Here is a 12,386-nt window from a genome sequence, read left to right on the forward strand (position 1 = left end):
TCCTAGAGGACTAAGTAAACACAATTGAGTACTATAACTAGTAACACTGCTCCACAAGTACTTGGAATGGTTTTACTCAAAATTTTGGCATCAGTCATTAAATCAGGCACATTAGAAAAATCATGATCTGTGATTTTGTTTTTAATTATCTCAAGCCTCATCACATAATTTACAAATTTGTGCTGATGATAGATCTCTTTATTTTAACCCTTCTAACGAGTTGGCAAAAGCACCATTACCGATCATACATATATGGTATTTCCACAGCTGTGTCTTTGCATAGCTGTTTAGAAGACAATCCTGAATTATAACTTAGTCTGACTTAGTAGAGAATTCACAAGCCAAGTCTGCTGCTATATGTTGTCACACTGAATTTTAAAAGCATCTGACCTTACAGATCATCTATAAAATGTGAGAAGTGTTAAATATTCTTTAATATTAAACATAAACCACACTAAAATGCCTTTCATTAAGCAAAAGGCAACATTTTAGATGCAGAGAATTTTAATTAAATTGGCATAGTTAAGACCAAAAAGATAAAGTGGACATCGCCAGCTTATCTTCAACCTTTGCCTTTAAAAGGCTAACAAACACAACTTGAAACACAGCTGAGTCTTGCTGGTTCTGAGACAGTGAAGGGATTTCTTCAGTATTTAAATATATTAATATAACCAGTTATATAAATCTAAATATAAAACCAATCTCCTATAAGTTTAGAGATGGCATTTACCATCTCTGCGAGAAGCTGAACATTACTAATCAATTCCAATCATATTTTAAGAAGGGGAAAAGTGACAGCACTTGCTGAACCAGAATTACTATCAAAGTTCAAAAAGCTGATCATATTCATTTAACCACAAGCCAATCTTATCTAAATCAGGACTGTCCAAAAAAATATTCTATTAGCCATTCATGATCTGAATTCTGGTGTATGCGATCAATTTAAATACGGTACACACAAAAAAAAGTCATGAGACACTTTTGTTTTGCAATAAATAAGGCAATAGCCAACTATTACTCCTTAGTAGCCATTTTGAGATAAGCTATCAAGTCTGCTCTTTCCCCTGTCTTCTTAATGCCAGCGAAGATCATTTTTGTTCCAGGGATGTACTTCTTGGGATTCTCCAAATACTCCATCAGTGTCTCTTCTCCCCAGGTGATGCCTAAACAAGGAGGGATGTATTGTTAAGTATTTTACACTCCCGATAAAGGTCTCACCATTGGTTATATCCATGCAATTTGTGCTTCTGATATTTCAAAACTGACCCCAGCCCCCAGCCCCTTACCTTTGTTCTTGTTGGCATCTGTGTAAGAAAATCCAGGGGCCTGACCTGTCTTTCGGCCAAATAAACCATGGAGATTTGGCCCAGTCTTGTGCTTGCCTCCCTTTTCCACGGTATGGCATTGGGCACACTTCTGAACAAAAATCTTCTTGCCCTTCTCAACATCACCCATTTTTTAAATCTAAAAAATGAAAGACTCCATTTATTACCTTTTTCTTCCACGGAAAAATCCAATGGAAACCAACCAGTGGTCACTCTAGTGACTTAACTACTAATCCACTGCACATCTAGGATGTAAGTACCAGGATGAATCTTGTTTTACTCCGTACACTTGCAACAGACTCTTTAGTACCAAAACCACGAGGTGAAAGGAGAAATTCCTGAAATACACATCTATGTGTGCTCAAGTGACAGAATTAAACACCAAGTAAGCCAAGTGGGAACCTAGTTCTAATTCAAAAGTTGAGGTCAAGGTCACAGAAAGTCAGAACTCTGAGTAAGTTGAAAACCATGATTACATTAAACCAAAACTACCAAAATGTCAACCTTCAAGAAAGCCTAATTATTTACTCATACTACAAATTGAAACCACTTCTGAGAAGTCAGAATACGTTTTAAAAAAACAGAAGTCGTGCTTGATCCAGCCTGCTCAGGTCACTATAAACTGCCTTGCTGTGTGGGTGGGAGGGCAGTGGTGGGCTGCGAGGTTTCCCAGGGACCCCATCCTCCAGTCTGGATCTCAGGAGTCAACCACGAGATCACCCAATTAGGCCGATTTCAAGAAAACTGATAAAACCTACCTTCCCGAGATGCCTAGGCAGGTTAAGGGGAAAAGCGACAGGTGACCCAGAAGAAAAATAACCCCTTTTTGGAGGAGCAGCTGTTTTTGCTCCCTTTGAAGGAGAACGTGAGGCGCTACGCGCCGTCCCTCACCTTCCCGCCCTTATCTCGGGAAGTCTTGTCACTTCCACTGCCCCTCAACCCCGACTACGAGAGCTTGGGTCTCAGTCGTATTGCAACAAGGTCTCCTCCGGGCTTTCAGGACCCTGAACAAGTCCACTCCCCGACTTAGATGGGGTTGCGCCCCACCTCAAGCCGTAGCCCACCGGGTTCTGGCTGACCACAAGCGGGGGTCGTGACTCCCGGGCCTACCGGCCCCGCGTGGGCCCCACCCGCAGAAGCCGGGCGCTGGCCTCGGTCTGCCCGCGCACCCTTCAACCACTCGCGCGCTCCCGTGCTCGGCTTGCAGCCCGCTGCGGCCCCCGCGCCGCGCGCTCACCGCTCTTTTGTCGCGCGCGAAACCAAGGTACCCGCTCGCAAGCCGGACGTCCCGCTCTCTAAGTCCAAGGACACGCCGATCCGCCGTAAGTACCGGTGTTGGTGCAACCGAACTCTTTCCGTCCCCTCGCAGCGGGACGTGCGGCGGCGCCGCCTAATACGTAGTAACGTCACCGCTCCTCATTGGCTTCAGTCTCCAGGGCCTGCGCCAACGACCTGCACGTAAGCCGGCTAGCAGGGTAGGGTGTATCGCGTGAGTGCCCTTCTGCTCTCTTGCCTGCAGTTACGACAGGCCATTGGATGTACGACAACGAGGTGGTGCCGGGAAGGGCTGACATCACCGTTTTGCCCTTGTGTGCATGCGTGTACCCAAGGGGAGGGTGGAGCGGAGTCGCGTGGTGGATGGAGGGCGTTATCCTGCCGAGGTAACTGCTCTTGTGCTAGTTGACGTAATGCGCTTTGAGGGGGGCGTTCTGCCTGCCCGGAGGGGAACGCCCCAGCTCTACGCACGTAGAGGTCTCCTGGCTACCGTGCCTTCAGCTGGCGACCTTTACCAGTTTCTGTGATGGTTCTACGGCTGGCGCCAGCCGCACCCAAAATGGATAGCCTGGAACCAGGAATTGTAAGAGTTGGACCCGAGCTCCCGACATGTTCTTGTTTCGCCTTCACTCTGATACTTTAAGTCATGTTTCAAATCTCCCCTTGATGGACGCCCCGAGACTGGGGAATGGGGAAGGTGCTGCAGCTGCGGCAGAAACTGGATTGTAGCTCTGGCCGCACACTTGCCGGCTTTTGTGCCGACACCCGTCTCTCCCTTGCGTTTATGTACGGAACAAGGAGGATTTATAGGCTACATTAGGAAGAAACATTTTTACATGGTTAGAGAATTGTTGGAAATCTAGAGAGGATTTGCGTCTCATCCAACCTAGGTTGAATGACATGTTCCAGTAAGAGGATGTGGTTGGGGTCATGAGAAAGCAGGTTTGATACCACAGCTTCCAGTTGTACTTTTCCTCCAGAACTAGCTCCCTTTCCAGACATACTCAATTCCACTGGCAAGCTTCTTCTGGACTCCCTTGTCCCTCTGATTCAGCCCCCAAATTGTGAATGAATTTTTCCTCCCATATTCTAGCACTGCCATATTCAGTCAAAGGTTTATTGAATGCATATTATGTACCTGGAGTAAATCATTGAGGACTCTTTCTCTGGTGGAGCTTACATTCTAGCAATCTTTGTCCTGCCCCCAATTTAAGCAATAGATACTATTGCCTTACACCCCTTCCAAATCACTGGTACTATGATAACTGCTCCAGACCACCCATCTCTCCATATAACGGGATTATTTTGTTTTCTGTGTCCTGATTTCCAGTTCCCTCCTCTCTAATTGCACACGCTACTGCCACAAAAGGGTGCTGTGAAACAGCAGAAATCACACTATTCAAGATCTTCTGTGGCTTTTGGAAGCGACCAAGATAGCATTTAGGTGTACTCCTGAAGTAGGCTTATTTGGCTAACCAAGTTTTTAAAAGACCAAGCTTAGCAACACCTTGCAAATTTAACCTGTACTTCGGAAGCCAAGTACTGATATTCTCACCCATATCCCTCCAAGAAATACGTGGTCCTTAAATAGGTATAGTTCTATCAAAATCTGTTGTGTTTGTTATATCAGAAGTTACTGTCTTTGTTCATAGGGGAGTTGACTCATGGGAGTATCAGCATTGTGCTGATACTGCAGATCATATAGATGTAGCATTAAATCACTTGGCCCAGTGAATTGATTGATATCATTTAAAATTTATTCCCATGAAGGGGAGAATAGAAAACAGAAGTTCTTAATACTTTTAATTAATGACATTGTGGATAAAGAGTCTTGTTATTGAAAGTAATGGGAAGATGAGGAAAAAGAAATAACAGCAAAAGTAAATACTTGACACATTCCTTTAGTAAAGCAGATACCGTAAATTATGTTTTATAATATCTATGTATTCACGTTTGGAAGAGACACATAGTACTTACAGTTTACTCAAGATACCTGAGAGAATTAGTTGAGAACAATAATATTCTGTTTTTTATTCTATGTAGTATCTGTTCTGTCTACCTCCATCTTATCCCATAGGTTTGATAGTGGCTGGTAAGGGGTAGAGCTATTATTAAGCAAATGTCTTAGATATTTCCTTCTACCAACATAATGGATGCCATATTTTTTTTTTTAAGATTTTATTTATTTATTTGACAGAGAGAGACATAGCGAGAGAGGGAACACAAGCAGGGGGAGTGGGAGAAGGAGAAGCAGGCTTCCCGTGGAGCAGGGAGCTGGATGCGGGGCTCGATCCCAGGACTCTGGGATCATGACCCGAGCTGAAGGCAGACGCTTAATGACTGAGCCACCCACGCCCCCCTGGATGCCATATTTTTAAAGACCCCGGATAAAAAAGATCTAATAAGATACCCTCCCTCCAGATCAAAACATTTAACAAGGTCACAAGAAAGTAAGAGAAATCAGGTTAGAGGCAGGGGTGAGGTGGGGAACAAGAACTGAAAATGAACGGGGTAAGCTTAAGCTGACTTTAGGGCCACCCTAGGGACTTTTGCTGAAATAAAAGAACTTTAGGCTTTAGCAGCAGCTCAGCAGAATGAAAGTAACGCTCATAAAAGGTGAGAGTAAGGGGGTGAGGAAATAAGCTCGGCTGAGACCCCTGCATAATGCTGAAACACTTGAATCCAAATGATAAAATAACAGTCTGTTCACCAGCAAAGGGAAGAACCAGGTTAGTCTTGTCTGGCTTGGCCTTAGATGATATAGGAAAGAACATTAGGGTTTGAAGCCGATGACCAACAAAGAATTCTTGAGATGTCTTTGGTGCAAAAAGGTGGTTTTATTAAAGCACGGGGACAGGACCCGGGGGCAGAAAGAGCTGCACCGGGGTCATGAGGAGCGGCCCATTATATACTTTCAAGTTGGGTGGGGGTGTAGGGATAGCGTAAGTCTCTAAGGAATTTGGAAGCGAGGTTTCCAGGACCTTGAGGGGGCTAGCTATTGTTGGGAAAAGGTCATTTATTACCGTTAATAAAACCTTAGTCATGAGACCCTTCAGATGTATATCAGTGGGCCATACGCTTGGGTTTGGGGTGATTGCCAACACGTATCTCGGGGGATTTAGAGATAAAGGAAGTTTCTAAAGGAGTTTTTATGTTAAGTAGATTTACAGGATCCTGGGGGTGGGGGTGGGCTAGGGTTGTCTTTTGCCCTTAGCAAAGTATTAACATCGAGGCAGCTGAGTCCCTAGAGGACTGTCACTCTGCCTGTTTCAAGGACTTGTCAATGGGCTGTAGGTAGTAAGGAAACTTAATAATTTTTCTTCTGCCTTTGTTTCCCACAAACAAAGTCATTAGTAGGTACTGAGTGGAAGGAAAAAGTGTTCCCTGAGAATTCGTAACTGCAGGTTGGCCCTCATGCAGTTTTAGGGTTTGATTTTACTCTACCTGCATGGTCTGGGAAATTCCCTCTAGCTGAAAAATTAACACAGTAGTTGTGGATGGGCAGTGTGTTCTGGTGTCTGGCAGAAGCAAACATAAATCTGCAAAGGACTATTTTAACCCAGGCTCTCAGGATTCCCGCACTTAAGAAATGCAAGGCATGAGATCATTATGAAAAACAACAAAGAGCAAAATTACACCCACAAAGGGCCATAGGAGTTGGAATTATTAGATATCATTGGGGAAGTAAGAAACTTACCAAGAAAGAGATGTCTCCTCACTTTACTATATTATGAAAGTAAATTTGTTCATTATTGAGTTAAGTACAATAAAGTGGTTGTATATAGGTAGTTCACAAGGAACTACCCAATCAGAATAAAATTTCACACAGTTTATACAGCTAAATTAATTATAATGCTTTTATACCATGCAGTTTTTAGCTAGCCTGTAACAAACCTGAGGCTTTAGGATCAATAGTAGCCTGTTTCCCTTTTGGCAGCACAATTATTGCTTAGTATTTGGATTAATGGTAACCACTTTTCTGTAGGAGGACTGTCATCACAGTTTGTGGCCAGATCCTTCTTGGTTGAGTTTTTGTTTTTTTCACATTCTCTCACCCTAAGTTCACTCAGGAATTGGGGTAGCCATTTGTTTAATTAGTTGTCCTCATCCAAAAGAAAAATAAAACGTATTTTCCCTAGAAACAAGTAGATACACCTACTTTAAGCTCCTAAGGTGAAGCTCTGTCTTCCTAGGTGTTTACATACCAAAAGGGGTAAAGCCCAGACCACTGAGAGAATCTTTTACGCTCTTAAAAGGCTGGAGTGAGGACTTTGGCCTTTTGGATTTTCTTTTTTTTTTGGATTTTCAAAGGAAACAGTCCTAGAAGAGGGAAACGAGAAAATGGTGTCATTTTTCTTTAAAAACAGAGAAAATTTTTTATTTACCTCTTGAATGGGTAATATGAAATGACATTTAAAACATTTAGACAAAGCAGAAAACAAAAGCGTTTGCAATGAACAAGAGACTATCAAAAACAACCAGGCAGATATTTTTTTTTTTTTAAGATTTTATTTGACAGAGAGAGAGAGAGTACAAGCAGGGGGAGCGGCAGGGAGAGGGAGAAGCAGGCTGCTGCTGAGCTGAGAGCCCACTCCGGGCTCTATCCCAGGACCCTTCCCAAGCAGAAGGCAGACACTTAAGCGACTGAACCACCCCACCCGGGTGCCCCAACCAGGCATATTTTAAAAAAAGCCAAAGCTAATTTGTAGACAATAACATAGCGGATTTGAAGAAGAATCAAATAGAAATTCTAGAACTGAAAAATAACCAAAATGAAGAGGATACTGAGACAATATATAATATACTTTTTAAAAAATTTTTAAATTTTTTTTATTTTATTATTTAAAAAAATTTTTTTTTGGAAGATTTTATTTATCCATTCATGAGAGACAGAGAGAGAGATGCAGAGGCAGAGGGAGAAGCAGGCTCCCTGCGGAGCAGGGAGCCCGATGCGGGACTCGATCCCAGGACCCTGGGATCATGACCTGAGCCGAAGGCAGACACTTAACAGACTGAGCCACCCAGGCATCCCTATAATATACTTTTAAGTGGAGTCCCAGAAGAAGAGAAGAGAGAAGGGGTAGAAGCAGTATTTGAGTGAAAGATACCAGTCCATAGGTTTAAGAAACCAAATAATTCCTAATACAGTAAAAAAACTAAAGACAAAGACAGTAATAATGTAAAAACAAATTGAGAGAAATACTGACATTCAAAGAACTCAGACTGACCACTGAGTTCTCTACATCAACAGTGGAAGCCAGAGGTCTGTATATGGATATTCTCAATGTACTGGAAGAAAATAACTGTCAAATTCTTTATCTGGCAAAATATTTCTTAAGAAAGAAAGAAAGAGGGGCGCCTGGGTGGCTCAGTTGGTTAAGTGACTGCCTTCGGCTCAGGTCATGATCCTGGAGTCCAGGGATCGAGTCCCACATCGGGCTCCTTGCTCAGCGGGGAGTCTGCTTCACCCTCTGACTGTCTCCCCTCTCATGCTCTCTCAAATAAATAAATAAAATCTTTAAAAAAAAAAAAAAAAAAGAAAGAAAGAAAGACATTTCAAACAAAAACTGAGTTTGTTACAGCGTATCCACAATGAAGGAAATTCTAAAGGGTGTTTTTTATACAAAAGGAGTATTACAGATTAAGAGATCAAAGATGAAAGAAAAAATCAAGAGCAACAAAATAGGTAAATACATCGTTGAATCTAATGGACATTGTTCAAATAATGGTAATGTCTTTTGTAGCTGAAATATATACAGAGCAATGCAAGATGGCAGCCATGATTGACTTGGGAGTAAAAGTCCCCTGCAATGTTAGACTGTTGGAAGAACTGGAAGGAGGCCAGAAAGGAGTAGGAGATGGCACAGTTAGCTGGAGTCTGGAAGATGTGATGTCATGACACTTACAAGATGAGCAGGGATGATAATTGGGCCTCCAAGAACAATTTATGAAAACTGCACATACAGCCTAAAAATAGAATGTGGTCCTAAATACCCAGAAGACCCCCCCCTTTTTGTAAGATTTGTAACAAAAATTAATGTGAATGGAGTTAATAGTTCTAATGGAGTGGTGGAGCCAAGAGCCATATCAGTCCTAGCAAAATGTCAGGATTCATATAGCATTAAAGTTGTCCCGGAAGAGCTCTGGCACCTAATGATGTCTAAAGAAAACATGAAACTCTCAGCCGCCCAAAGGACAGTGTTACAGCAATTAATCAAAAAGAAAAACCACACGACCCCCTCCCTGCCCCCCACTTCGATTTAAGCAGTCTTCATTTTCCATAGTAGTACATTTTCTAGATAACGTCTTAAAAACCTCAAAATACTGGGAAGGACGCTCCCATTCAAAGGCAGTTTATCTTAAGATACTGTAAACGATACTGATTTTTTGCCCATTTGAAATATGTAAGTTGTGATATAACAAATCATCCTGTCAAGTGAAACTACTGTCCACATACTTGAACTTGTGGGATCAAGAAAGTATATTTAAATTGATTCCCATAACCAATGGGGCACATCTGAGTCAACTATGAAAAGACACATCACATAATCACCTTGCTGCTGATTACATGGCCTGGGTTCTCTGCCTTCTACCCTTCTCCCTCCCTGCCTTCTCCCTCCCTCCCTCCTTGCAACAGCCCTCCAGCTGGGGTGGCTTGCTAGAGTAGGTGAGAGGTTTCAGGTCACAACCTGTGGGACTACTGATGGGTGGGCGGAGGTACTCCATCTGCACCCCTGGTTTCTTTTTCTTAAGTCTTAAATGATGCCCTCTCCCTTCCTAGCCATTGTCCTTTCTTCGCTTCCCACTACCACTCTTGGCCAAAACATAGATTGTAACCCCCTCTGCTCCCCTCTGAAATTGGCCTTTGGTGAGGAATTCAGGGCTTTCCCTATATCTTTTCCCCCACCTTAATCAAGGGGTACTGCTTTTTCCTTCTTCCTAACAGCCCTTTTTGTACCATCACAACCCAACACTTTTCATGATACTTCCTTGCTTTGGCCAGAAGCCGTCAGGTAAGGTTGGAAAGAGCTTCTGACTTCCTTCATTTAGTTTTGGAACCACATTTACTCCACCAGCCTGGGAATGAATATTGGGTCCTCAGCCCTGCCACCCTCTGCTGTCATCATCAACTGATGGCAGTTTTTTTTTTTTTTTAAGATTTTATTTATTTGATAGCATAGGCAGGGCGGCAGGCAGAGGGAGAGGGAGAAGCAGGCTCTTGCTAAGCAGGGAGCTCCCCGACGCAGGTTCGATCCCAGGACCATGGGATCATGACCTGAGCTGAAGGCAGCCGCTTAACCGACTGAGCCACCCAGGCACCCCTGATGGCAGTTTTTTAGCTCAGGTTTTGATAAAGTGAAAAGAACAGTCACCAGGGGTACTCAGACCTTCCAGCTCTCAAAATTCTTGGTGGTGAAACTTGGAGAAAGGCCACAGAAGACACCTGTAAGCAAGCACACACAATCCCTCTGAATGAATTGTTTTCTTTTCCTGTAATTGCTTTTGCTTTTAAAACTTGAAGAAGTTTTAAACAGGGTTCTCATTTGGTAATCTTGCAATCCATTTGGGTCTAGTTTGGAATCTGACAACTGGGACAAAAAGAACCTTGAATTTGGTGCATATTTTGGTTTTGGTGCTGCTGTTTCTCATGGTCCTCAGCAGAGATTAAGAAAGAACTCAGTTTGCACAGCAGATCCCTGAAACTGGTGGACTTGACTCGCAAATTGCTGCGTTTTTCCACTTTTCTGTTCAGGACCACTAAATGCTGAGATATAGATGCATACCGAAATAAAAGCATTTCATTGTGTTCTAAAGTTTTTTGTTTTTTTTTTAATTTAGTGTTTGTGTAAAACCACCTTTGAAGCAGCAGCTATCAAGTCTGAAAAGCAATTGATGTTTCCATTAATCTTTTTCTGGGGAAACCTTAATTCTAGGGATTTAACACCCTGAAAGTAAAGTTTAACATAACAGTATTCCATAAGCAGCTTTTTTTATTGTCAGACCATTTTAATACAATAAAAAAGTATACATTAATATTAGAAAAAAATATATATATACATAACTGTAGCATATAAATCAGAAAAAAACACAGTACAGTGGTCACGTATGACAGATTTAAACCGCTCATACAGAATGTAATGGTTCGGGTTACAGTGTGGTTGGGGTTTTAACGCCAGCTGTCTCCAGTACAGATCTTCATCTTTTTAGTATCCGTGATATTTGGAAATGTTTTTATGTCACAAATGTTAGATCTTTTGTTGGGTAATGAGGTGGGGATGCATAGGTAGATAGCAAGCTTTGTTCTTGCTTAATCTTGTATTCTGGATGTTTGTCCTTTGTTAGATATGTGGTTTACAAACTATTTTCTCCCAATCCGTGGCATAGCTTTTCATCCTCTTAACAGGCTCTTTCACACAGCAAAATTTTTAAGTTTGATGAAGTCCACTTCATCAAGTTTTTTCTTTTATGTATCACATTTTTGGTGTCAAGTGTAAGAACTCATGTCTGAATGAAGCGCATCTAACAAACATTTTCTCTGTAAGGCACATCAAAGACTTCTTGCTCTTAGGGATATTAGACAGCACTTCAGCACTATGCTTGAGGACCATCTTAAACAGCAAAATTACCAACAAAAGATAGAAAAATGTGAAAAACATGGCACGAAGTAGACTGTGAAAAGGATACTTTTTTAAAATTTATTTTTATTTATTTTTAAAGATTTATTTATTTGTCAGAGAGAGAGTGAGCACAAGCAGGGGGAGTGGCAGGCAGAGGGAGAAGCAGGCTCCCCACTGAGCAAGGAGCCCGTTGTGGAACTCAATGTGGGGCTCTATCCCAGGACCCTGGGATCATGACCTGAGCTGAAGGCAGATGCATAACCAACTGAGCCACCAGGTGCCCCCCCACCCCCAAAGAACACTTTTAATATGAGAACTAAAATAAGAAAATAAGAGGGCAGTGTGTAGCCTTGTTCAGCCTCAGCTATGAATTCTCTCTCTCCTGGAGAGCTGATATTTGTCAGTTTTCTGGAAGCCTAGTGTGGAAGGAAGCTGCATGTCTCAGCACTGAGGAGTTGGTATTTATAAGATCACTGTTCTGGTTATTTTCTTCTTGCCTGTCTATATCCATTTTCCGCCTTTCTTTGCCTTAGTACATTGGTATCTAAGGACTACATCACCTGAGTCTCCTTGCTCTCTGGCTTCTGGTTGGGTATATTAGTGGGAGGCACTGTAATACTGGACCCTCACCTCTCCTAAAGGGTTGGGAGTGGTAAGGCTTCTTGCTGTTGCTGGTTCCTGGCTGCCTCACTATTGGAGGTTCCCTTAAGCCTGCCCACATCTTTGTAAATTGTTCCTTTACTAAACTCCTCTCAGTGGAATCCTTTGACAAGGGTCTGTTTCCTGCTGGGACCTGACTGATCCAAGTCCTTATTCCTCCTGGTTTCAGAACAGCATCCAGTTCTCAGCTATGCCTGGTATTCTCCATGCCAGAAATCCTGTTTTACCCTTCTTCAGAAAATTCTCCTCTGGACTTCTGCCAGGGTGAGGGAAGTAGCCTAGCGCTGTGGAGTGAGACAGGGCAGGGAGAGGGTCTAGGGAGCCCGCTGTGGCTTAGCTTTTGTCCAGTCTTCCTTATGTAGCAACGTCTCACTCCAACCCCACCCCTGGCCTTTACTTCCAGACCCAGAAGCTCTAGGTACTGATTTCCTAAACCTTTTGAGGAGTCTGCTGTGTAAATCAGGCTGTTTTCCCCACTGCCGGTTTAGAGTTCTTAGTGTCTTCAGCT

At 42.7% G+C, this 12,386-nt stretch overlaps 1 protein-coding gene, 1 long non-coding RNA gene and 1 pseudogene across 5 annotated transcripts in view; 2 read left to right on the forward strand and 1 right to left on the reverse strand.

Annotated features, from left to right (window-relative positions):
• Positions 1-123: 123 nt before the first annotated feature.
• CYCS (cytochrome c, somatic) lies at positions 124-2,708 on the reverse strand. 2 transcript variants are annotated; one of them, XM_036097223.2, is made up of 3 exons: positions 2,563-2,708; positions 1,287-1,464; positions 124-1,163 (listed from the first exon to the last, which is right to left on the reverse strand). In XM_036097223.2, exons 2-3 carry the CDS (start codon positions 1,453-1,455, stop codon positions 1,015-1,017), a joined length of 318 nt encoding a protein of 105 aa, XP_035953116.1. In that variant the 5' UTR covers positions 1,456-1,464; positions 2,563-2,708; the 3' UTR covers positions 124-1,014. The 2 variants fall into 2 exon arrangements, with proteins under 2 accessions (XP_035953116.1, XP_077915509.1); XM_078059383.1 differs by lacking the exon at positions 2,563-2,708 and adding an exon at positions 2,084-2,435.
• Positions 2,709-2,849: 141 nt separating this feature from the next.
• LOC118538920 (uncharacterized) overlaps positions 2,850-12,386 on the forward strand; it is a 55,205-nt gene continuing 45,668 nt past the window's right edge. For all 3 annotated transcript variants that reach the window (XR_004918842.2, XR_004918838.2, XR_004918841.2), the window contains exon 1: positions 2,850-2,986. This is a non-coding gene — a long non-coding RNA (uncharacterized LOC118538920). The remainder of the gene's footprint in view (positions 2,987-12,386) is intronic.
• Positions 7,972-8,814, forward strand: LOC118538917 (ubiquitin-conjugating enzyme E2 variant 1 pseudogene; annotated as a pseudogene).

This window comes from Halichoerus grypus, chromosome 12, assembly GCF_964656455.1.
Source record: "Halichoerus grypus chromosome 12, mHalGry1.hap1.1, whole genome shotgun sequence".
NCBI lineage: Eukaryota > Metazoa > Chordata > Mammalia > Carnivora > Phocidae > Halichoerus > Halichoerus grypus.